Below are 22,569 nucleotides of genomic sequence, written 5' to 3' on the forward strand. Positions count from 1 at the left end.
CTAAGCAATTCTTTTTATTTCTGATAGGTGTTGCTCAAAGCAAAGAGATGATCTTCTTGCCAAGTAAGGAGCCAGCCTTTGTCACCATCCCTGGTAATGGTTTTGCAGATGCATTTTCAATTGCACCAGGCACATGGATTGCTTGTATTAAGGCAGAGGGAGTCCTCCTGGTAAGTGATAGTTCTGATTGGAGATTCTCCCCACCACCCAAGATGGTCCCATCTGCAGTGAACCACAGTGACTATAAGATATCAAAATCCATAGCTGGCTCCCTGTTAGACACAGGAACCTATGGTGACATTTGCCTTCATGTGACATAATGACATAGGAATCAACTTAGAATATCTTCTGTAGTCTTCCAGGCAGCTTCTCACAGAAAGAAAACATACAAATTATAAACCAAATTGACTTGAAGTGTCAAAATAAATGCAAAACCTTAATGAGCATATGTCCCAGCCTTTCAATTTGGGATTTTCATCATGAAGCAGAAGGGCATGTAAAAAAAAAAATCAGCTTCTCTGAGAACCATGCAGAAACAAATCAGAAGAAACCATAGAAGAGAAGATCCTAAACTCAGTCAAGTTCTTGGTGGTGGGAAGAGAAGAAAGAAACTGGAGGAGCCAGTCATTCTCTGTGACATCCCTCCTGCCTTCTACCTTAAAGGCAGGCGATAGTCTCACCAAGCAGATTGCCATGGTCAAGGAACTCTCCATCCAGTGAAAGCCGGTGCCCTTGAACATTAGTAAACTAGACAGAGAGCCATGAGAGTTAAAGGGATGAAAGCTGCTGAGATACTGCTCTTTGGTGCCTGCTTTCGCTAGAGCAGGGCCCTTTCAAAATAAAGTCTTTGGCAATACTTGGTTTCAGGCACTAAGAGGGGAAAACAAAGCTTTTCCTTTTGGTGCAACCCCTTTGACTGGCAACATTAGCAAGTCCTAGGCAAGTCCCTTAACTGCAAGCCTGCCTCGTTTGCTTTTTCTATACCATAGGGACACTGCTTATCCTTACAGGTCCTTTCCAAATCTGGGATCTTACAAAGATAATGTGAAGGTTTATGCTGTTCATTTTGTCCCTGTTTGTTTTGCATCTTCTTGGTAGAAAGCTTTGTCACTTTTAAAAAGCTTAAGAATGTTTCACAGATGCTAGAAATGAGGCAGAGGAAAATGGTATTGAGGCCATTAATGGGTACATAAAGTACTAATGGAATGATGAAAATTACCATAAAAGTTAATGCCCAGGCATGGAAGATTTTCATGACATTTAGTCAGTGTGATTGTGTAGTAATTCATATGTATCCTTCCATATCATGATCCTATTTTCTCTAAAAATATTTTATTGAGAACCTATTATCAACCTTCGCTCTTCTAGGATCTATGCAGCTGTGAAACAGTGAGGAGATATGCTTCCAACCTAAGGAAACTTACTAACACAACAATAACCATTATTAAATTAAAACCCAGTCAGATAGTAAGACCATTGAGGTGGACCACTGAGCCCTCTGAATCACCATCTCCTGCTTTCTCCTTCCCATGCATTCCTCGTCTTCTCCATTCTAGACAAATGAAGGGCTCCTACGCGGGTAAAAGTGTTGTACCCTATGTACGAGGCTCTGCAGAGTTGAGAAGATTCCCTCCTTCCTTCCCTCTGCAAATTGGCGGTGATGTCAGGATTGCCACAAAGCTGTCAAACCACCCGCCACTCAGAAACCCAGAGCTCTGCTCTGTCCTGAAGAGCCGCTAGCTGAATTTACGCTGTGGGCTTTGTTTGGCACACTCAGTGGAACATGTTCTTCCTGCCATATCCTAAGACAGGCAGTAGGCCAGTTCCAGTCTATGAGTCACCAGGATCACAAAACACCACCTTTTACACCAAGCCAGGCGGGCGCTGCTCTCGCGCGAGAATAAAAAGCCGTAGTGCGTGAAATGCAACTCGGTGTTCTGTAGTGATGAAGGCACCGGTATTTCAAAGGAACGTTTTATCAATGGACAGTAATCACCTTTGTTTATTTTTGAATTAAAAACAACCCAGAAGCGACCGTAAAATTTCCCCTGAGATTTGAAAATTAGAGGGTTCACCCTGAGACGCTCATCTTCAGTGCCTGCTGCACCTGTGTGAGTGACTGCGGGTGTACTGGTGAGTCAGGGACAAAGCAAGCCAGTGATGTGAAGTTTAAATGGTGAGCTTCACCTAGTTTTTAATTAGCTAACATGTTTGGCTCTTTCATTTCTAAAATAGGGCTACCATCAAGCTGAGTAATTGTCCTTTTGGTCTTTATTTCCTAGGACTACCTGGTGCTGCTTCCCAGGGACTACTATGAGGCCTCCTCGCTGCAGCTGCCTGTCAGAGAGCCATGTGCCCATGTGGGACCCCCCCACGAGAAGTTAGTATGGGCAGCGGCTGTATCACAGGGGCCCTCTAATTCAGGAGACTTCGGTGCAAGGGTTTGCAATAGGTCTTGGGGTCACAGCTGCGGTAGGATGCTCTGGATAATTAATTGTGATATTTTTCTCTGTAGCAGTCAACCATCTCTCATGTAAGAATCATAAAGCACTTTGCACACAGTAGCTGGTGCTACAGAGTGACTCCCACCCTCTGGCAGGTGGAAATGCTGATGCGTGCCCAAGTAATACCCTCAAGGTCATGCTTCCAGCAAGGGGAGGAACTTAGCTTCCTCCAGTCCTCCTGCAGATGAAAATTTACTCCCGATTCCTGTAGAGGACACTCAGTAAGAGTTTGTTGGAAGAATGATGAATGAATGGAATGGATAGGGGTCATGGGGGATGCACTTTGATGCTCTATATTTTGTTCTCAGTTGTAACTGTTGTGTTTTGTTGTTGTTGAAGTTGCTTGCTTTACCAGCATTTGCCAGTGACCCGATTCCCCTGTGCCCTGGCTTGTGAGGCCAGACACTTCCTGCTTGATGGGGAGCCAAGACTCTTGGCAGTGAGGCAGCCCACCCCCGCACACCCCGTCATGGCGGACCTCAGCGGGAGAGAGGTGGGGCAGCCTTTTATTTACTGTCAAAGCTATTGCTACCTCCCCATCTGTATCTGTTGAAAACCCTTGGCTTCAATTCCTTCTCAGATTCGAGGGAAACCTGGAAGGATTCCTCAGACATATTAATTAAAGATATACTGAGTTCTCTGATTCGGGTTGGGGCTGGGTGGTATACCACCCTGACCCATGGTAATTTGTCCTGGAGCAATTTCTAAGCATGGCAGAAACATGGGCAACCGCAGAATCCTTTCCTTTTGATTCCCTGGACTTTTAAGGGGCCATCCTGTTCTACCTGATTCTGTGCAAGATCTCTCTAAAAGGCCTCCAGAAACTATGCAGCTTACCCTAAAAGGATAAAGTGCTCACTGACTGTTCAATCCCTTAGGGTAGGCAATTTGTAACAGCTGAATTCCTTGAGCTCAGAATCTGGAACTACTACACCCCAAGGCACCTCCCTAGTGGCTTGGAGGACAGGTTACTGCAGGTCTTGGCATTACTTTTATTTCAGGGGTTCTTTGAGCCTCACAACAACTTAAGACTATGCTAATTTAAGATTTGAGTTAGAAGTGCTGTTTATCAACAATAACAGTAAGAACACACAGTGCAACCCCTAAAATGAAGTCCCTGAACAAAAACTTCATTGTATTTTCATTCCTTGCATTCCATAGCATTCTCTGTTTTGTGCCTTTGAGGAAAATGTTCATTTGGGGGGTTAAATGTGTGGAACGGAACTATATATGACATTAATTCTCCCTGAACATTTAGATGTGTACCTTTTAAAAAACTACATTCCTAACATTTTCAGGATAGCAGTTGTAGGATTTTAAGGGTACTCTTAAATTCAGTCCTCATTTTATTTTAATTCATTAGAATAATTTTCATTTTATAAAAATAGCTGATACTTGTAACAAGTAAATCAATATAAATATGCATACAGAAAAAAATGCAGTGATCTTCCCCTTCATTCTAATATTAAATTAGTCCACTGTATCCTTCCCTCTGCATGCTGTGTGCGCACACACACGAAGATGTATATCTACGTATATATGCATGTGCGCACGTGATGCCCAAAGAGCAGGAGGTGCAGTTGAGAAGGGCTGACCTCCGGGAAGGGAGGCTGATGATTCATGAGGAAGTGTCCTTGCCTCTGACTTAGCCCAGAACCACAGCACTGAGCTATTATATTTGTATGATGCATAAAACTAAGCCCCGAGCTGTCCAGTTTTATTTAATAGTCCTTTTTCCTGTTGGAGCAAAATGCTTACAGACTTGTGCTGTCTCATACAGTAGTCACTAGCCCTGTGTGACTATATACATTTGAATTCATTAAGTGTAAGTAAAGTTAACCATTCAGTTCCTGAGTTGCAATAGTCACATTTAAAGTGCTCAATAATCCCACATGTAGTGGCCACCCTATTGGACAGCACAGATTATAGAATATTTTTGCCATCATAGGAAGTTCTATTGAACATGCTATAATAAATCATCGCACTAAAATTCAGAGACTGATGGTGTTAAAAGAGGTCCTAGAAATCATTTGATTCCCCCACCTGTGAAGGAATCCTTTTCACATTATCCTTGTAAGCTATTCATTTAGCCTATGTGGAAATACTTAAATTGATGGAGGATTCACCTTTTCTAGAGGTAGCCTATTTCATTTTTAAATAAACCACAATTATTAGAAAGTTCTTTTTCCATATTAAGCCAAAATCTGGTTCATTATAATGTGTAACTTTTGGCCACCGGAAGCCACCTGGAGCAATGTAGAGTAATCCTCCCTTCATTTGGGTGGTTGAGACACCAGTAACTACTCTGAAACCTCCCTGGGCCTGAATTTACTAAGTATACAAAGTGCAAATAAGAATAGCAGCTACCTTATCGGTGCTATTAAGTAAGATGATCTGTGAGGGGCGCTTGTTGGGGTGCCTGGCACACAGTGATCGCTCAGGAACTGTTAAGCATATTGCTATTAATGTGTTCTTGTTAGGATTCTGGGCTAAAAGGAAAAGCAACCCACCAAATCTAGCTCAAGAGTCTGTGAGGTTTTTTGTTTGCTGGTTTTCTAGGAGACAGAGAGGACTGGCTGGACTCCAAGGTCAGGCACCGAGTGCCTTCAGGTCTCCCGGGAATCTGCGAGGAGTAGCAGTCCCGGCTTCTGACAGAGCCTCCACTTCTCTCCACGTGTTTGTCTGTTCACCTCGCCTGCTTCTGAGTGGCCTCCTTTCCGTGCTGACAGCTCTTTGTCTCACACACACACACGCCAGCGCTGCTCTGGGTCCATTTCTTTGTTACCTCCTAGTTCCAACATTCACTGCCCCCTGTGTCTCCCTTCTTCCTTCTCTCTGAGAAAGAGAACTGGATAGTTCATCTTTTTAAGCCAGACCACAGCTGTTGTACACGTCTATCTCTTGTAAAGAAATATATAACTAGGTTTTTTTTTTATATTTTAAACTGATCATTTCTGTGTTACAGTGTGACTTTAATCCATTTATATTTGTGGTGACTGCTGACATGCTTAGACTTATTTTTTCTATCCTCTTTATTTTGTTTACTGGTTTTTTATTTACTCTTTAAAAAAAAAATCTTTTCCTGATTTCTGTTTGATTGATACAGTTTATGCTGTTTCCCTGGTTGTTTGGTAGGTCTAGATTGTTTTCTGATCTTTCGGTGGATACTTGTAACATTTCTTCTTAAAGTGCCATATTTTGCTGTGTATAATGCATACTCACATTTTTGAGCGCATTAGACACAGGATTATTATACCCATTATTATACACTATTATATATATTATGTATGTATGTATTTATTATATTTATGTATAATGTGTATCCTTATTTTTCCCTAAAAAAATTGGGCAAAAAAGTATGCATTATACCTGGCAAAATACAGCATAAGTTTTTCCAGTAAAGTCTAAATTTAATTAGTAATTCTGATTTCTGCTTGTATTTGACGCAGACTTTAAAGTGCTTATTTACCAATTGTAAACCAACATTCAACTATCTGTTGTTGTCTAGAAATTGTACTTTTACCCTTTCCCCCAGAGCTTCAGACAGAGCATAAATTTCACCTCAATTCAAATGCATCACATATCCTCCCTTCCTTCCTCCTTCCTCTCCTTTCTTCTCTCCTCCATTTCTCCTGGGAGACATCTCTCCTGGAGTCCTTCATCCCTCTTCTTTCCTCTGGAGGTGGTCTCTGGGCCCAAGCGAAGCACAGCCATTTCCTCAAAAGTCTCATCACCACACCGCCATCCTAGACATTCTTTGCAGCCCATTGTTTTGGATCCTCTTTTTCCTGACCACTGGAATAGTCTCTCTCTCTCTCTCTCTCTCTCTCTCCCAATTTGCTTTCTCATTTGGGTAGATATCCTCCAATGGTTTCCTGAGAAATTACACTTAGGAGATGCATTTTTTTTTTGGAGACCTCATGTATATGAAAGCACTACTTCTCTATTCTACTCTCAATCTTGCTTTTTTTACTTTAGTTAGATATAAAATTCTTGATTAAAAATCATTTCTCTCCAGAATTTGATGGCATTTCCCCCCCTGACTTCTAGTTTCAAATGTTGCCATTGAAATATTACATTCTGATTCCCAATTTCTTGGTTACCATCTGCTTTCCTTTCTTCTTCCTCCTTCCTCCTCCTCCTCGTCCTCCTCTTCTTCTTCTTCTTCTTCCTCTTCTTTTTCTTCCTCTTCTTTTTCTTCCTTCTTCTTCTTGAAAGCTTTCGGCGTCATCTATTTCTTGTTTTCTGAAATTTCACAAGGACGTGCCTTGATAGAGATAGTGTGTTGGTCAGGGTGCTGGGCTCTCAGCAGACCCTTTTAGCCTGGAAACTTCTATCCATCATTCTGGGCAACTTTCTTGAGTTATTTCTTCTATAATTTATTATCTTATCTTTAATCCACCTTTCCAATATCTTTATCTTGTTTTACACTTTTGGATATTTCTTTAATATTTTCTTCCACACACCCCCCCTCCCCTGCCACACACAGACACTTAGGTTTCAGCTTTCTCTGATGTATTTAGAGTAACATCATTTACTTTCTAGCTTCCAAAATTTTGTTGATTTCTCTGGTCTATTCTTTTCCTCTTTCGCATTCCCTTTCTCATTATGGGCTTATGATTTGAAAAAAAATGACTCGTATTTTTGTGGTATTCTGAGAGTGAAGATTAATAAATATGTGTGTTTAATTCATTACGTTTAACCAGAAAGTCCTAAGATGGACTTTTCTTGAATATCTCCACTTGTCTTCATTTGTCTTTCTTATTCAACACACCATCGTCTTTTATAAGGGTCTCGGCAGTAGCCTCCTAATTAGCTCACACACATTAACTTGCCCATTGCACCCACTGACCCCTTCTCCGTGCCGTAGGCAGCGTGCTCATTGTGATAGAAACACCGAATCGTCACTGGCCCTCTCAGCCCACCCTCACACAGACATTCCAATAACATCTTATTGCTTTTAGGGGAGAGAGAAAAATTTTAATGGCCTATAAGGCTGCTGCTTTTACCTCCCCATTTTATCATACCTCCCCTTGCTCTCTGTGCCTCACCTCTGTGGCCTGCCTTCACCCTCTTGGACTTAATTACATGCTACCCTACAGCATTGCGTGTCGTGGGGTAATCTCCTGCTGCCGGTTGTTTCCTCTGTCTGCATGCTCTTCTCTCCCCGCGTGGCCTTGTTCTCCAGTGCTCAGCTAAGTTATTGCTTCTTTAGGAAGTCTCCCCTCTCTCCTCATCTCTCAGGCTAGCACCTGCACACCCCTCTTAGCACCTCTTCCCAGCATTTATCATATGTGTAATATAACATTGTATTTATCTAATTATATAATTATTTGATTAAAGTCTGTCTGAGAGCAGACACCCAGTCTGTCTTGTTTCCCATTGCACACCCATCACGTTGTGACAGGCTCACACAGAAAAAGTGTTTAACAAGCATATGTTGACCAAATCATCTTGAATCCTCACTGTGACACCAGACATTTTAGCTATCTTTGTGTAAGCAGCGTATTTGGTGTGCCCACCTTTTACGTCTTTATCCTGAAACACTGATAACTAGGTGAGGGCAGTTCTGCACCATAAAATTTGAACAATCCCTCCAGGTTGACACTGGTTTTAAGTTCCCTTTTTTAAAAAATAAATAACTGATAATAAACAACAAGCAGTAAATTTTCTCTTTGCCATCTTTTATGTCTTTTATTTGGGTTTCTCAAAACCCACTTTTACCATCAAATATATTCAAAGTCCTTCCTACAAGTCTTCTAAAAATCATACCCATAAGACTCAGAGTGGAAAGAGTAATAGGAATTTATAATAGTGCTATGATAGAACTGGCAGCCAATAATAACTTCTGGGAGAAAGCTCAATATATCATTGGTCTGTTGTTTTGGGGGGGTAGTGTAAAGACAGACAAGCCCTTGTTTAGAAATGCCCAGGGGGGAAATGCTTGTAATAACGTCTCCACAGTGGGCCAATGGCAGCATCGTATTTCACTCTGTAACATGGAAAAGTGGTATGGATAATCCACATTTTCCCCCCAAGGGAAGTCTATTATTTAAGTGAGAGAAAAATCATTGTGGAAAATGGCAGTTGCATGGTTCAAAGCTATGCAGAAGGAAGAGTAAATGTGAATTTCCTGAAGGCAAGGGGCTGAAGGATTTTAATTAAATATGGTAACACTTGGGTGGGCCTGAGCTTATGAGCTGAAGTGGGTTAAACTGCTAAGGAATGTAGTTCTAATGTTGGCTCAGGCATTAAATATGCGCATATGCTTTGACCCATGAGTTTTATTTCCAGGAATTTCACACAAGTACTAGCATAATGAGAGAGAGATATATATATGTATATATGTACATATATATTGGTGATCATATAACATTATCAGGAAAATTAGAGACACACTGAGTGTCCATGAATAGGAGGTTAGTTAAGCAAATTATTTTACATTCACATTATGGAATGATAGACAGCCATTAGAAAAGTGAAGTATGTCTGTATGTACTACTAGAGACACACGAAATACTATTCAGGGAAAAAAGCAAGTCATGGCAAAAAGCAATCACAGTTATAATCATCACTGTTTATGTAGTGCTTATGATATGCCACGTACAGTTCTAAACACTCTCCATGTACGAATTCACTTGATCCTCACAATGGTTTTAGGAGGTGGGTGCTATTGTCCTCATGTTTACTCAGGAGGACACTGAGGCACACAGCTCTAGGTCACTCAGCCAGAGGCAGTGTGATTCCAGGTTCCATGTTCTTAGCCAATAGGTGATGTCAGGGACAGGCATACTTTTCCTGTAAAAGGCTAGACAGTAAGTACTTTGGCTTTGTGGGCCATGCAGTCTCTGTGACAACTGCTCAGCTCTGCCATGGTGGTGCAAAAGCATCCGTGATCACCTACTATGATTACAGTTTTTCTTTTTCTTTTTTTTAAGTACATGCATGTGCATTTTCAGACATAGGAAATAGTTTGGGAGAATGAAAACCAAGCTATTATTTATCATTATCCCATGAGAAGAGTGTGTGTATCACTTTACATTATTTGCATCCTTATAATTAAAAGTTTCTTTTTAAATTAAAGAACAGTTAATGGGCCTTAAGGCATACTTCCATTCCTCTTATCTTCATTGGAAATTTCTCTTTACTTCAAGTCATGGAATGTCTTTTACCTTGAGAAACAAGGCAAATATATGAGTAGAAATAGTAGAAGCTCCTAAATGTAGAGTTGCTGGATTTATAAAATAAAAATATCAGATGCCCCACTGAATTTGAATTGAAGATAATAAATACCTATGTGTTGTTTCTCTGAATTTCATGGTTAATGGAGCATCCTGCATTTTATCTGGTATCCCTACTTCTAAGACCACGTGCCTTACAATGATGACATAGAAAACTATTTCCAGGTGTCTTCAGGCTATTTTCACCATGCTGATGTAAATTCATACAGTGCATTTCATGTCTATCTGCTTGGGCTCTCTGACAGGTGGAACTGCACCTGCAGCTGCGTGTCCCACAGGTCGGCCACTACGTAGTTGTAGTTGAGTATTTCACAGAAGCAGAGCAGCTGTCTGTGGTTGATGTGCATGTGAAGAGCACCGCATCTGCCCTGGCTGGCCAGGTGAACATCTACAGCTGCAAGTACAGGTGATCAGTCCTGCCCTGGGCCTTCCTCTGTAACTGAACATTCCGGTGCTAAGCTTTGGGAACTTGGGTTTTTATCAGGATTGGAAAGTTGTTTTCTTCTTGAGGCTGATGTTGAAAACAAGCAGGTAGGTGCCTAGTTGAGTGAACCAGCATCATCACCCAGTGTGGATATGGGGAGGCTTCGCTGTAGGCAGTGCCTTGAAAGTGTTGAATTTTCTTGAAAAGTTGTGTGTTCTATTTGCCATTTCAGCTCAGATTCACACGAAGCAGCACAACCTTTATATTTTATTCTCTGCCACCCCCGAGTGGTACAATGAACTCAGTGTTTTCACATCAAATGCTGTGCAGAGTACATGGGTATGTGGCACAGGGAAAAGTCTTATTCTCTGTCTGCCTGCCTTGTCAGCAAGTCCTTCAGAACTGAAGACAATTAATGTTCAATGATCATCAGGTGAAAAATAGTTTGACAAAGGATTTTAACATTTCATTCTGATTTTCATCTCTTCCAAGAGCTCTGACAGGATGTATTATTGTTTTCTTGGCATAATATTTCAAAATATAGGCAAATGTTCAGAGTATGCTTTAATTAAAGAATCAATGCAAAGGATGCTTCCACATGAAATTAATTGTATTTTCTGCTTGCCATTTAGGCACTAGAAGTCAGAGGCGCTGGGTGGAGAATGGCAATGAACCCACCCAGTTCATGGCCAAGGCTTTGAACATTTTCTTGCCTCTAATTTCATATTGCTTTTTGTCAAACCCAAGATGACCTGAAGTAGTTGGATATTTTCCCTGTTTTGCAAATAAAAGAACTTAAAGAATTAGTTCCTTTTAGTAGTAGCTTAGAATGGAAACTTTTATGAGACTTGAAGAAATGGTTATTGAATTAACATCACACTCTCAGTAACCCTAAAAAAGAAACTATGAAGGCTTTCTTCTTTTAAAAATCTTTATAAAAAAATTTAATGCACCCTTTTCTCTGGGGTGATAATTTAAAAAACAAAGAATATAATCATATTTGGATTTTTAATTAGAGTGCCAGATAGGCTAAAAAAGTTCCCGAGTGTCCTTTCATTATCCGAAAATACTAGTTTCATCTATAGGTGACATCAGCAACCACTGGAATGTACACTCCCAGATGGGTGGGTCAGCTCTCCACATGAATCCTGGTGACTGTTGGTCACAGGGCCTGAAGCACGGCTTCTTCACACCCTGTCTGTCCAAGTCCACTCCCTAGATCAGCTCTCCTTCCAGGTCACATGGTTCATCTCTACTCCTTGAGATACAAAGTAGAGATGGCTAAGAGGACACAAGGAAGCATTCCTACAGGCCCTGATTCCTCTGAATTATTTCAGAAGAGGCTGAGAATATCTATGCCAAGCAGAGGCGTGATTTCAGAACCAAAGGAAGAAAGGACACACTTCCAGAATTCCATAAACATTGTTTCCTAACCTTTGAACAACACGTTGGGGAAAGAATTGCAGGATACTCGGCAGAACATTCTGGCTGTGGACAGACAGCACCAAAGTTCTCCACTACCAGTCTCCATGATTAGAGTTCCAAGACAGTATTGTATTAGACCAGGAATCACTTTTATGTATTTAACCACTCCCAGGAAGAACCAAAGGTATTTATTCACTCGTCCAAAATATTTCCTTTTTCTCGGCTTTGCCTGTCATGTGGACAAGTGAAAATGAACAGGCTACAAATACTGGAGTCAAAAGTGTGAAACTGGAAAATATTTGACCCATAAAAACCTATTTCAAATAACAGGCCATTTCAGCATTGCAACATCTCCAGCTAAGGTCTGAACTTTTACCACCAGCATTTCTCAAGTGAATTCTATATTGTTAAAAAAAAAAAACAAAACAAAACACAGACACACATACAACATCCCAGCAGAAAAGTAGTGGCTCTAATGGAATACCATTTTTCAACATAATCCTGTGATAAATCCAATATGCCTTTCATAAGAGAGGTGATAATTAATGATTAAATCAATTCAGTTATTACCGTTAGTCTAATCTGAGTAAGAATTTATTAGAGGATAAGGATAATCTAAATCAAAGTGAATCAAAGTTAAATTTAACACATTTAACTTCCTTAAGGAAGTTAACTTAAGGAAGGATTATGCTTGAATCCAAAAGGAATGCATTTTAGTTGACAACACTCGTACCTCCATACACATGAACAAAAAGGAAAAGAAAATGACTGTTTATTGGTTTCTAATATATGCCATGAACTGTGTTTAGCTCTTTATATGCTATCTCATTATAATCCTCACTCCAAAAGTCATTGCATAAATTATTTCAAATACAGGTTGGGCAAAAGTAGGTTTACAGTTGTGAGTACATGAAGCACAGGGTTTATTCTTTTATTATTTATTAATTATTATATTATTTTCCATACAAACAACTATAAACCTACTTTTGCCCCACCCTGCACTTCCCAGAGATGGTCATTTTGTTTTAGCTGTCACTCATTCCAAGTTATATTTACAGACAGAAAAGTTGCTACAGAGTATGAAGTCAGAAATGTTGCTCAAGAAATACTTCCTTTATAGGTTTTACCATTACAATATATTCTTGGTTCAAAACTGTGACCTTTTAAATGTTCCTAAACTCTGCATGTAACCTAATGGGATGGGGGAAGGTGCATCACTTGTAGAAATGAGGAAGGAAGGATGAGGAGGAACAGATTGGGCTCCCAGAGGCAAACTCTGGGTATTTCACCATGCTGTATAAGGCAAGCCACACTCACTGATGTGGCATAGGATGGTGGTTGATAGACCAATGGTCAATTTTAATTACCAACAGTACCAAAGATATTGGTAAATTTCCAAGAAGGCTGTGTCTTAAAAATCAGATATAATCAACCCTGAGGCTCTTTCTTCCAATGACTAAACAAAGTAGTGAATACATATTCCATAAAGTCAGTGGAAAAAGTGAGCAAGGCGCTTGGCCCTGATCGGCGCAGCTAGAACCACTATGGGAAGTCCTTTTTCCGTGTGGGTCGTGAGCTGCATCCCAATCAAACTCAAACTCATCGTACAGGAAAATTCACTGTTGGCCAGCGGGTTATAACAGGAGCAGCTGAAGAGCAATCGGGCCCCCCACAGGAAGACACAAAGTGGAGGGGACCAAGGGAGTCAGGCTAAGAAAACTGTTCCCTCTTGCAGCGTCCTCTGCCGGAGTGCAGTGACTGACGGCAGGGACCGCCTCGCCATTTATGAGCTGCTGGCAGATGCAGACATTCGGCTCACAGCGCGCCTGGCCCAGTTCCTTCTGGTATGTCCATTGGGTTTGAGGAGCATTCGGTTGGTATCTAGGTTTTTAAAAAGCTTGTTAAAATTTTGGCTGAGTTTTTATTACATTTATAAAATCAAGCCTGTGAAGAATTGCCAGTTCTATGATGTTTATTCTTCCCATCTAGAAATCTATCTTGCCTCTTCTTTGTTTGAGTCATTTTTATAACACCCAATAAAGTTTAATCATCAAATTTGAGCACATCTCACAAAACCCTACTTCATTAATTTTTATTCCTTGTTACTATTATGAATGAAATAACTTTTGTCATTATATTTCCTAGTTTATTATTATTGCTGGTGTAGAGAAATGCATTTGTTACTTTTTATATTCTTTCTCATTCTACTATTTTATTTTAATTCTTAACTTGTTGGCAAATTCCTTCAGAATTTTAAAGGTTGCAATCATCTGGTATTTTTCCCAGACTATCGTTACTCTATTTCAAAAGGGAGCAGTGTTCGATTAATTTGATATATACTATTAAGATGAAAAATGCCAAGTTTGGCAGATTAAGGATGCTGCATGTTCACCCTTTTAATAGCACAACTTAAATGCTGAGAATTATAATAAACACAGACAGTGAGATCCATGCTAGGAAGGGGTGGTCAGACTTATAATAAATATCTCAGGGAGCCAAAATTATCTAAGTATGAAGCAACTTCCTGTAACTACTAATATCAAGCACGTGTCACACCCTGGGAAATGCCAGGCAGCTTGTTCTAATGTATTTTAAATGTTTGTGCTTGACAGTATTAAAAGCTTTGAGGTTTCTCTAAAAACTACCTGGAATTCAATTTTTTAAAATTACACTCTAAAGTGTATAATAATTTAAGATTTTATTTTTTAAATTACAAATCTCTTTATAAACATAACAATCCAGTTGAATCTTAACTTTTTCATCTTTGGAAGTTATAACAGGGCTGAATCTTTATCTTTGAAGCATAAGTTTGTCCTTTTTGAAATAGTCAAGTATCATTCAGAGTGAAAGCTGAGAGAATATAAGCTCCATGAGGGCAGGGATGTTATCTTTCTTGGTCTTGCAGGATCTCCCCCATCTCAGTGCTGGACATATAGTAGATGCTCAATAAAAATTTTTGTTCTTGATTCTGAATAGCTTTATGGCCAAGCTGGTAATACGGTCTTGATTTAAAATTAAATATAGTGGTAAGTTAAAAACTGAGTTGCTTGTATGGCTCGAAAACTAGCTCTGGAGACAGTTTCTTCGGCGAAACCCAAATGTGCCTTAGATATGAGTCCTCTTCTGTTAAGAAGGACTATTTACAGCAGGAGAAGCCCTTACTCTGAATAGCAGACTCCCTGGCTACCCACCACCCCCCACCCCCTCCTGCCTAGGGGTCTGGAAAGCCAGCATCAGCTCAGGGCAGAAAAGAAGAAAAAGTACCAAAAGTCACTGACAAAGAATTGTTTTTGAAGATTCTGTTTCCTTACATAATTATTCCAAGAGCACTTTAGTCACTGGCCTTGAATAGCAGTATAAAGGATTTGTTGCACATAATGGTGCCACAGGGAATACCATCATGCAATTTTCACTACATTAAAATAACAGTTATAGTTTCTCTGGATGAATTTTTTACTTAACAGCTTTTTAAAAGTGTGTGTTTGACCATACCACTGGTATTGCTGATAACTGCAATTTACGTTTTTGCATTGTATTTGCTTGACAGCATCAAATTTGTATCATACCCATTGAAGAATTCTCAACTGAATATTTGAAACCTCAAGTAAAATGCATTGCCAGTTATGGGCCATTTGTTAATCAAAGGTAATATGTTTTCTTCCTTTGTCCCTTATTATGCTCTGAGTGACAATATCATGCTTGTAAGTCTGCAATTTTATACTTGACCTCAGAAGTGATCCTAGGTCAAGGTGCTAAAGCCTCATGATGAGTTTATAAAAACAAACAAACAGACAAATCATTTACCCAAAAGTCTTTCCAGAATTCCCTATCAGGATGCTGACACAGTAGCATCTGGGGGAAATGGTTAAGCCTCGCTCCAGGGGGCAGTTACTCTGCATTCTCTTTTGAGCTCACTTTGTCCTAATCCTGTAATCCTTGTGTCTGAGGCTCTTCATTTAAAAAGCCATGAGAAATAACCACCCACCTCACAACCGTGTTATGAGAATTAGCTAATCAGCACTTACTGAGGTTTTGGTAGAGTTGTTTCGATGTAGATTCAAAAATAATTTATAAATACAGTCAAAATCTGTGCACATGGCTAGAAATGTGGAATACCAAGGCAATGGAATCTGGTTGGACCTAAAGAAATGACATGTATTTGTTCTCTTTGTTTTTACACAGTTTTATGTCAACAGTTATGTTTAGAGGTGTGAATAATAATGTTTCATTACATTCATCCCATTTAACAATTAATTTTAATTCTAGAAAGGAAAGTAAGTTTCTATACAGTTTATTTTCCCTCAAAATTAAGGTTTTTCTTTCTGTTTTATCTCATTGCATTGAAAAGTCAGCTGGAATACACTGGCTGGTATAAGGATTGCCACAGTCTCCTGGTTCCCCCAAGACTGGATCCCTTTGAACCTCACACAGTCTTATATTAGAGTTTATATCTTCACCAATGAGCAGTTCTCCCTTTTTAGGTTATTGTCAAAATATTCTATTTTTCAGGGCCTCTTGTGTCTCTCTGTCCCCCAAAACTCCTCCAGCAGCATTAATCTTAGATGTCCCAGGCAATGGATCTCTCCCTCTCCTGCCCCAGGATCCTTCACCTTCTACTGATGTTGTCACTGGTGTCACCTTGAAGGCACCTCAGGTAGGACTTCCCCAAGTGTGTTGTTTCTAAACCAGCGGTTCCCAAAGTGTGGCCCTGATCCAGCAGTCAATGCGTCGCCTGGGACCTTGTTAGAAATGCAGATTCACAAAGCCCCGCCTCAGACTCCTGGCTCAGGAACTCTGAAGTGGGGGGCCCCCGAGGAACCTGTGTTTTCCCAATCCTCCCAGTGAATTCAGATGGAGGATTCCAGATGTGCGGGCATCTGGTTAATCCTGTCTATGACCACCCTTCCCTGATGCTCTCTTCCCCACCTGCATCTCTGTCTAAAGCATTTGGCAATTCCTCATGGCCCATCTTGTGATACCTCGTATTTTCATGGGCTGTTGCTATTTAACATTGCTGAGTTTATTATATGCCCAAGCTGGAATGTAAGCACTTTTAGAGTAACTGCTGTGGCTAACATTTTTTATATCACCAGCTGCACAAGCACAATGCCTTGCAGTAAGAAAATTCTCGATAAACATTTATTGACTAATTATCTAGCATGAAGATGAAATATAGTAAGGGAATGCAATTTTTTCACTCTAAACTACAAAGTCACAAATTTAACATTTGTTTTGATGACATTATGTCCTTATAACACTAGAGATGGCTTGTGTCTGTTTTCATTGAATCAATTAGGAAATTAACAGATATGAGAGAGAAAATTTAGTAAGACCTCATATGGGCAAGAAAATAGTCGAGGAAAATGAATTGAAATCAAGACAATAGAATTCTAGTCCTGGTTTTGCTACCAAGTTCATGTAGGACCTTCAGTAAGTTACTTGCCCTCCCTGAGCCACAGTCCTCATCGGAAAAATGAGGATAAACTTCTGTTGTTTTTGTTGTTGTTCTTATTTTTGTAGGGTTTTGTTTTTGTTTTTGTTTTGTTTTTTGGATTTGAAAGGGCTTGTTTCTCACATGGCCTTTCTGGGGAGAGCAGGGCTCACAGTCAACCCTGAACAAACGGAGGGGGGTGACGCTGCTGAGGGGAAGGGAGAGGAGTCCAGGGTGAGGGCTCCCTCTCCCATGAGCTAGATTTTGTGTGGCCTGAACTTCCTGCCTGTGCCAAGGATGAGCGCCAGGGCTTTCTCATTGGCTCATGCAGGTGCGGGTCAAAAGACGAAAAGGTGACGATGGTCTTGCAAACCATCAGTGGTCAAACATACGAAGTGGAGTCTGACTCTTTATTTCATGGTTGTTACAACTAGTGCCTGAATACTGTGAACATTGTTGAACAGCCTTTTGACAAACATATGCTATGCAGTTCTCTTGGGTAGGTATTTAGGACACTGCAATTGCTCAGGTATATGTTCAACTTTGGCAAAACTGCCAGTTTCCCGAAGTGGCTATACTGAATGATGCTCTCTCCAACATGGTTGAGCCACAGCTGGTTTATCTGTTCCACTGCTGAGGAACATTTGGGCTGTTCCTGTGTTTGTGATTACAAATAAAGCTGTTATAAACATTCAAGTGAAGGTTTTCACTTCACTTGGAATACCTCGGGGTTTTTGGTCTGTAACCTCAAAATATCAGGTGATTCTAATTATCCATAGCTCTGCAGCTTGAGGATTTTTTCCCTCCCTTTTCCTCCTAGAACCAAGTGACCCTGAGAAGCCTTGTACCACGCCGGGGCCGATATGTCATTGTCATCCATTTTTATCAACCAGCACACCCCACGTTTCCTGCACAGGTGTCTGTGGACAGAGGACAGCTGCGGCCAGGTGAGCTGCAGGGAGCAGGTGCCGTGGTGGCCTGCGTGACTAGGCCTTGCAGTGGTGTGACAGGACCTCCTCTTTCTGCCCAGGTGTCTTCCGTGCCTCTTTTTGCCCCCATGTACTTGGCTGCCAGGATCAAGTGATTGCTGAAGACCAGGTTGAGTTTGACATCTCGGAGCCTCTGGTGGTTGTGACTGTGAAGGTTCCAGAAGGAAAGTCCTTAGTATTGGTGCGTTCTGCTTGTCCCTCAGCTTGCTTTTCACTTGACTGCCTTTGTCGGCCATTCCGTGTGTCTGTTTGGCTCATGGCAATAATTCCTCCAAGGAATTGAAGTCATATTTACAGAAAAATGTTTAAATTTGACAGTTATCTTTTACCAAAAATTATATATATATATATATATATATATATATATATATATAGTGTGTGTGTGTGTGTGACAATTAAAATCAAGTGAAACTGGAATAAAAGAGAAGTAAAAAGGAAGAAATACTCCCCTGCAAGAAGCTCTGGTGAGCAAGTGCCTCACTCCCCCTCGCTCCTCCTCTGACTGGTCTCTCTCTGAAGCATTTGACTCCTTTAATTCTTAAAACTTTCTTTTTGTGGCTTCCATAGCTATGTCCTCTTGTTTTTTTCCCACTTTCTCCATTGCTGCTTCTGTGATTTCTCTTTCCCTTTGGATCCATACGTTGCCATCACCAGCTGGGACCCTGCGCCCCTTGTTCCATCATTTCTCTTTGAGTAACATCCTCTGTGCCTGTTGATTCTATTCTGTCCTCTGTGAGAGTGACACCCACATCTGTGAATTCATCTCTGATTTCTCCAGACCCAACATGGCAGCATCTACCGCATATGTCTATAGTCAGAGATCTCACAAGTCCCTCAAACTTAGCCTGTTACCTGTACAGGCTCAGGTGTCCCCTACCTTGTTTATTACCTTGGTTGATGAAATCACGGTCACTTACTGCCCATAAACCCTTCCACAGAGCCAGGCGGCAGTGCCCAGGCCCTGCTCCATGGTGGCCCTCTAGTCTGTGCTTGTGAATCCTCCTCTCTCTGAGAATAATATCTTCATAAGGATAGCGGGCTGACTATTTATTTTGTCTCCCCTGTGCCCAGAACACCATCTGGCACATGGTTGTTGGCAAATGTCTATTGAATGAATAACATGAGACCAATAGTCTCTCTCTAAACTGTACATTGATGAGTAGTTGACATAGACATTTGAAATTTCCTTCAGCATGTGTTACTAACAGTCTCATTTATACAGGCTCAGAGAAATAGGCAAGACTTTTAAAAACTGGGGCTACAGCAATAATTCATGATACAGTATCTGATATGATATAAACTTCAGAGACAAACTATGGTATGAGTTTCCCCATTGGTCCTGCCATTTTGGTTTGCTTGCCTTTAAAAATACAAAACAGCAACCCCTGTAGATCCAGGGACATCCCAGGCATGGATCCCATGGGGTCCCAGGCACCCTGACAGGTCCCCGCTTAATCCCCAGCTCTCTGTCCAGCATTCTGGGCTGCCGCTCTCTGAGCAGGTGCTCCAAGCACCCTGCCCTGCACTCACAACCACTGCCTACGTAGGATACAGATTGAGCCTTTAATGCTAGCGTAGGGGTATTCTTGTGATTCTTTATTTCATAAATCCTGTTTCATTTGGTCTTGGGCTTAGCAATGGAGAACAATGATGTGAGTAGAGAGGGTATAAAGAATGACAGCACGTGTGCCTGTTGTTGGAAATCCAAAGACATGGTCACTGTTTCCTGTAGGTCCGTGTTCTGCTGGTACCTGCAGAGAATTACAACTACCAGCTGCTTCACAAAAAATCAGTGGACAAGTCATTTGAGTTTATCACCCACTGTGGAGCAAATAGTTTTTATATTGAGTAAGTATTACTTTGCAGAAAGGCCCTGGAATGCATGAGGTTCTCCCATATTCCTGCCCAGAGTGAGGCTGAGGGAGCTGTTGGTGCTTGGTCTGCCTTCCTCCTCTTTGTGCCCAGGGGAGTGGCAGGAAGTCCCAGGTCTGGGAAAGGAGCTGCTCTTCCCTGCACACGTTGTCCAACAACATACCTTGTCATGTGCGTCGGGGCAAGATTCCCGCCCTCAACTGTGATCTCAACAGAGGTTCACCCTCCAAACTGGGATTTGCAAACTGCTCAGGATCTTGTATTCCCCTTTGCTGCTTCCTGCTGTCCAACTCAGATTCCTAAAAGATACCACACAGGGTACCCTCCACTGGGAGGCAAGGCAGCCCTGATTCCTTCTCTCCTTTGTATCTGACTAAGCAGGGAGTGTCGCGGAAAGTCAGACCTCCCCATTCTCTCTCCCGAGTCCTCAAATGCCAAGAGCCCAGTGCAGCCCTGAGCATCAGCTCCTGTTCTCTTCTGCAGACCCACACGGCCCCCTGTGGGTTTCCTGAGGAACCCAGGAGCTCCAAGCAGCATGGTAGGCAGAAGCCACACGTATAGAAAAATATTAGGAGCAAAGGATCTGAAGACAAACAGCTATAGATTTGAATGCCTGCTTAGCTACTCTATAGCTCTGTGGCCTTGGGAATGTTGCTTAACCTCTAGTAGCCTCAGTTGCCTTATCGGTGAAAGGGGGTCTTAGGCCTAACTGGTGGTTATGAAGTAAAGTGAGATACAGAAAAAGATTCTAGCATGCAACACTCAATAAATGTTGGCAATTCACCTCCTCTTCCTCATTATTGTTATTGGTATATCATTACACATTTAGGTGTAATTTTTTTGTAACTGCTTTATTCTCATATCATACAATTCATTCTACAGGTAAATTTTTACCTTTTTCTTCCTGCCACCAAAAGTTCCCACCACCAGTCTTGTGAGGTGTTCTGGAGTGGAAGGGGGTGGGGAAGGGGTGGTGGTCACTGGCTGTGAGTCCAGGGACGGGGTATTCTCCCATTTCCCCCCAGACTTCAGAGTCACTGTCCCTCCCTAAAGACCTTGCTTGGTGGAATAAGTGCGGAGGGGAAGGTTGGGGCTGTTTCTGGGCTCACCTCCTGGGATAGCACATGGGTTCTTTTTGTCTCCACAGCCCCCAGACAGCCTCCGGATTCTGTAAGAACTCTGCCAGGTCCCTGGTGGCCCTTTACCACAAGGGTGCACTGCCCTGTGAGTGCCACCCCGCTGGCGCCCTTGGCCTTCACTGCAGCCCAGAGGGCGGGCAGTGCCCGTGCCGGCCCGGCGTCGTTGGCCGGCAGTGTACCCGCTGTCGCACCGGCTACTACGGATTCCCACACTGCAAGCGTGAGTGCACCTTCAGGTCATCTGAGGTAGTCTCTGGTCCCAGGTGGATGATGCTCATCTGGCGCAGGTCTTCTCCAGTTTCCCTGGGCTAGAGACTCACCTGGGGGTTTTGTAGAAGGGCAATTTCTGATGCAGGAGGCCTGGACTGTGGCCTGAGGGTCTGCATGTCCAGTAACTACTCATTATGCCTGTGCTGCTGGGCCATGGACCACGCTCTGAGTAGCAAGATAAAAATTTGTGGTTCCCGAGCTATGTGACCCATGGACTTGGCAAAGCAGGTGAGTGTAAATAGCCTTAAGCATCAAGATAATGGAGAGCTCAATCTCCTTCCTAGAGGAAGCCTTTTCAGATTTTGCAACCCAACCAAAGTTGAGATGGGAGGAGAGGCAGGGTCAGAGGGCGTACTGCTCACTGAACAGGAAGCCTGTGGACCTTTATCTAAGAACCGTCCTGCTGCCTGAGACGTAGGGTCAGCTCATGTGGCAGCCGGGAGGGGGGCCGGTGTGGTGTAAACAGAGTCCCCGTGTGGAGGCCAGCCCTTAGGGGGTCCCGCTGCTGAGTATGGCCCTGACCCTGGGCTCAGTGCACTGGGGTGACATGGAGACACGTCCGGGAGCCTGTGAGGATCAGATCCCCCTGATGAACAAGAGGCCTCACATTAGAGAGGGGCATACAGGCAGCTCGGTGGGTTCCTTTGAGGAGCAATCTTGGAGCCAGTGCAGCGTTCACACACTGTATCATGCACAGTATCGACCAGGAGCATTTGATATGGTTGCTCTTGGCCCTGAAAAGGACCTTTTATACCAACTATGATCAATAATGTCCCAATGAAGGAAAAGTAAGACATTTCTCCCAGTCCTCTTAGAAGCTTGTGGAAGCCCCAGCCGTCAGCAGTCCTGCCATAGGTATGGCAGCACCGAGCCCTTACACTGCATCTCTTTATCCCCTGGCCAGCATGCAACTGCGGCCGGCGTCTTTGTGAGGAGATGACAGGGAAGTGCCTCTGCCCTCCCCGCACAGTCAGGCCCCAGTGTGAGGTGTGTGATGCGCACTCCTTCAGCTTCCACCCCCTGGCCGGCTGCGAAGGCTGCAACTGCTCCCAGAGGGGCACCGCCGCTGGGGCTGGCACTCCGGAGTGCGACCGGGACCACGGGCAGTGCAGGTGAGCTCAGGGGGATTGTTATGCTGCTGGGTCCTGTTATGGGAAGGGACAGTGCCGTCTGCCCTCACACCAGTCATTATTTCCCTCTTCTCATGGGTTCAGGGACTGTACCATGTTCACCCCACTCAGGATGGGTTACATGTGTGGAGTAACTTTTCACCT

General features: G+C 42.4%; 1 protein-coding gene across 1 annotated transcript in view; it reads left to right on the forward strand.

Moving 5' to 3' along the window:
- Positions 1 to 22,569, forward strand: part of LAMA3 (laminin subunit alpha 3) — a 254,462-nt gene that overhangs the window by 131,023 nt on the left and 100,870 nt on the right. Inside the window, exons 21-32 of the mRNA XM_054583453.1 lie at positions 28 to 170; positions 2,283 to 2,380; positions 2,844 to 2,997; positions 9,991 to 10,151; positions 13,330 to 13,438; positions 15,142 to 15,239; positions 16,104 to 16,248; positions 17,846 to 17,972; positions 18,056 to 18,195; positions 19,747 to 19,862; positions 21,034 to 21,245; positions 22,200 to 22,407. Coding sequence (XP_054439428.1) covers positions 28 to 170; positions 2,283 to 2,380; positions 2,844 to 2,997; positions 9,991 to 10,151; positions 13,330 to 13,438; positions 15,142 to 15,239; positions 16,104 to 16,248; positions 17,846 to 17,972; positions 18,056 to 18,195; positions 19,747 to 19,862; positions 21,034 to 21,245; positions 22,200 to 22,407 — 1,711 coding nt within the window. The remainder of the gene's footprint in view (positions 1 to 27; positions 171 to 2,282; positions 2,381 to 2,843; positions 2,998 to 9,990; positions 10,152 to 13,329; positions 13,439 to 15,141; positions 15,240 to 16,103; positions 16,249 to 17,845; positions 17,973 to 18,055; positions 18,196 to 19,746; positions 19,863 to 21,033; positions 21,246 to 22,199; positions 22,408 to 22,569) is intronic.

This window comes from Pteronotus mesoamericanus, unplaced genomic scaffold, assembly GCF_021234165.1.
Source record: "Pteronotus mesoamericanus isolate MK-2021 breed Mesoamerican mustached bat unplaced genomic scaffold, CSHL_Meso_final contig_74, whole genome shotgun sequence".
In the NCBI taxonomy this organism is placed as follows: Eukaryota; Metazoa; Chordata; class Mammalia; order Chiroptera; family Mormoopidae; genus Pteronotus; species Pteronotus mesoamericanus.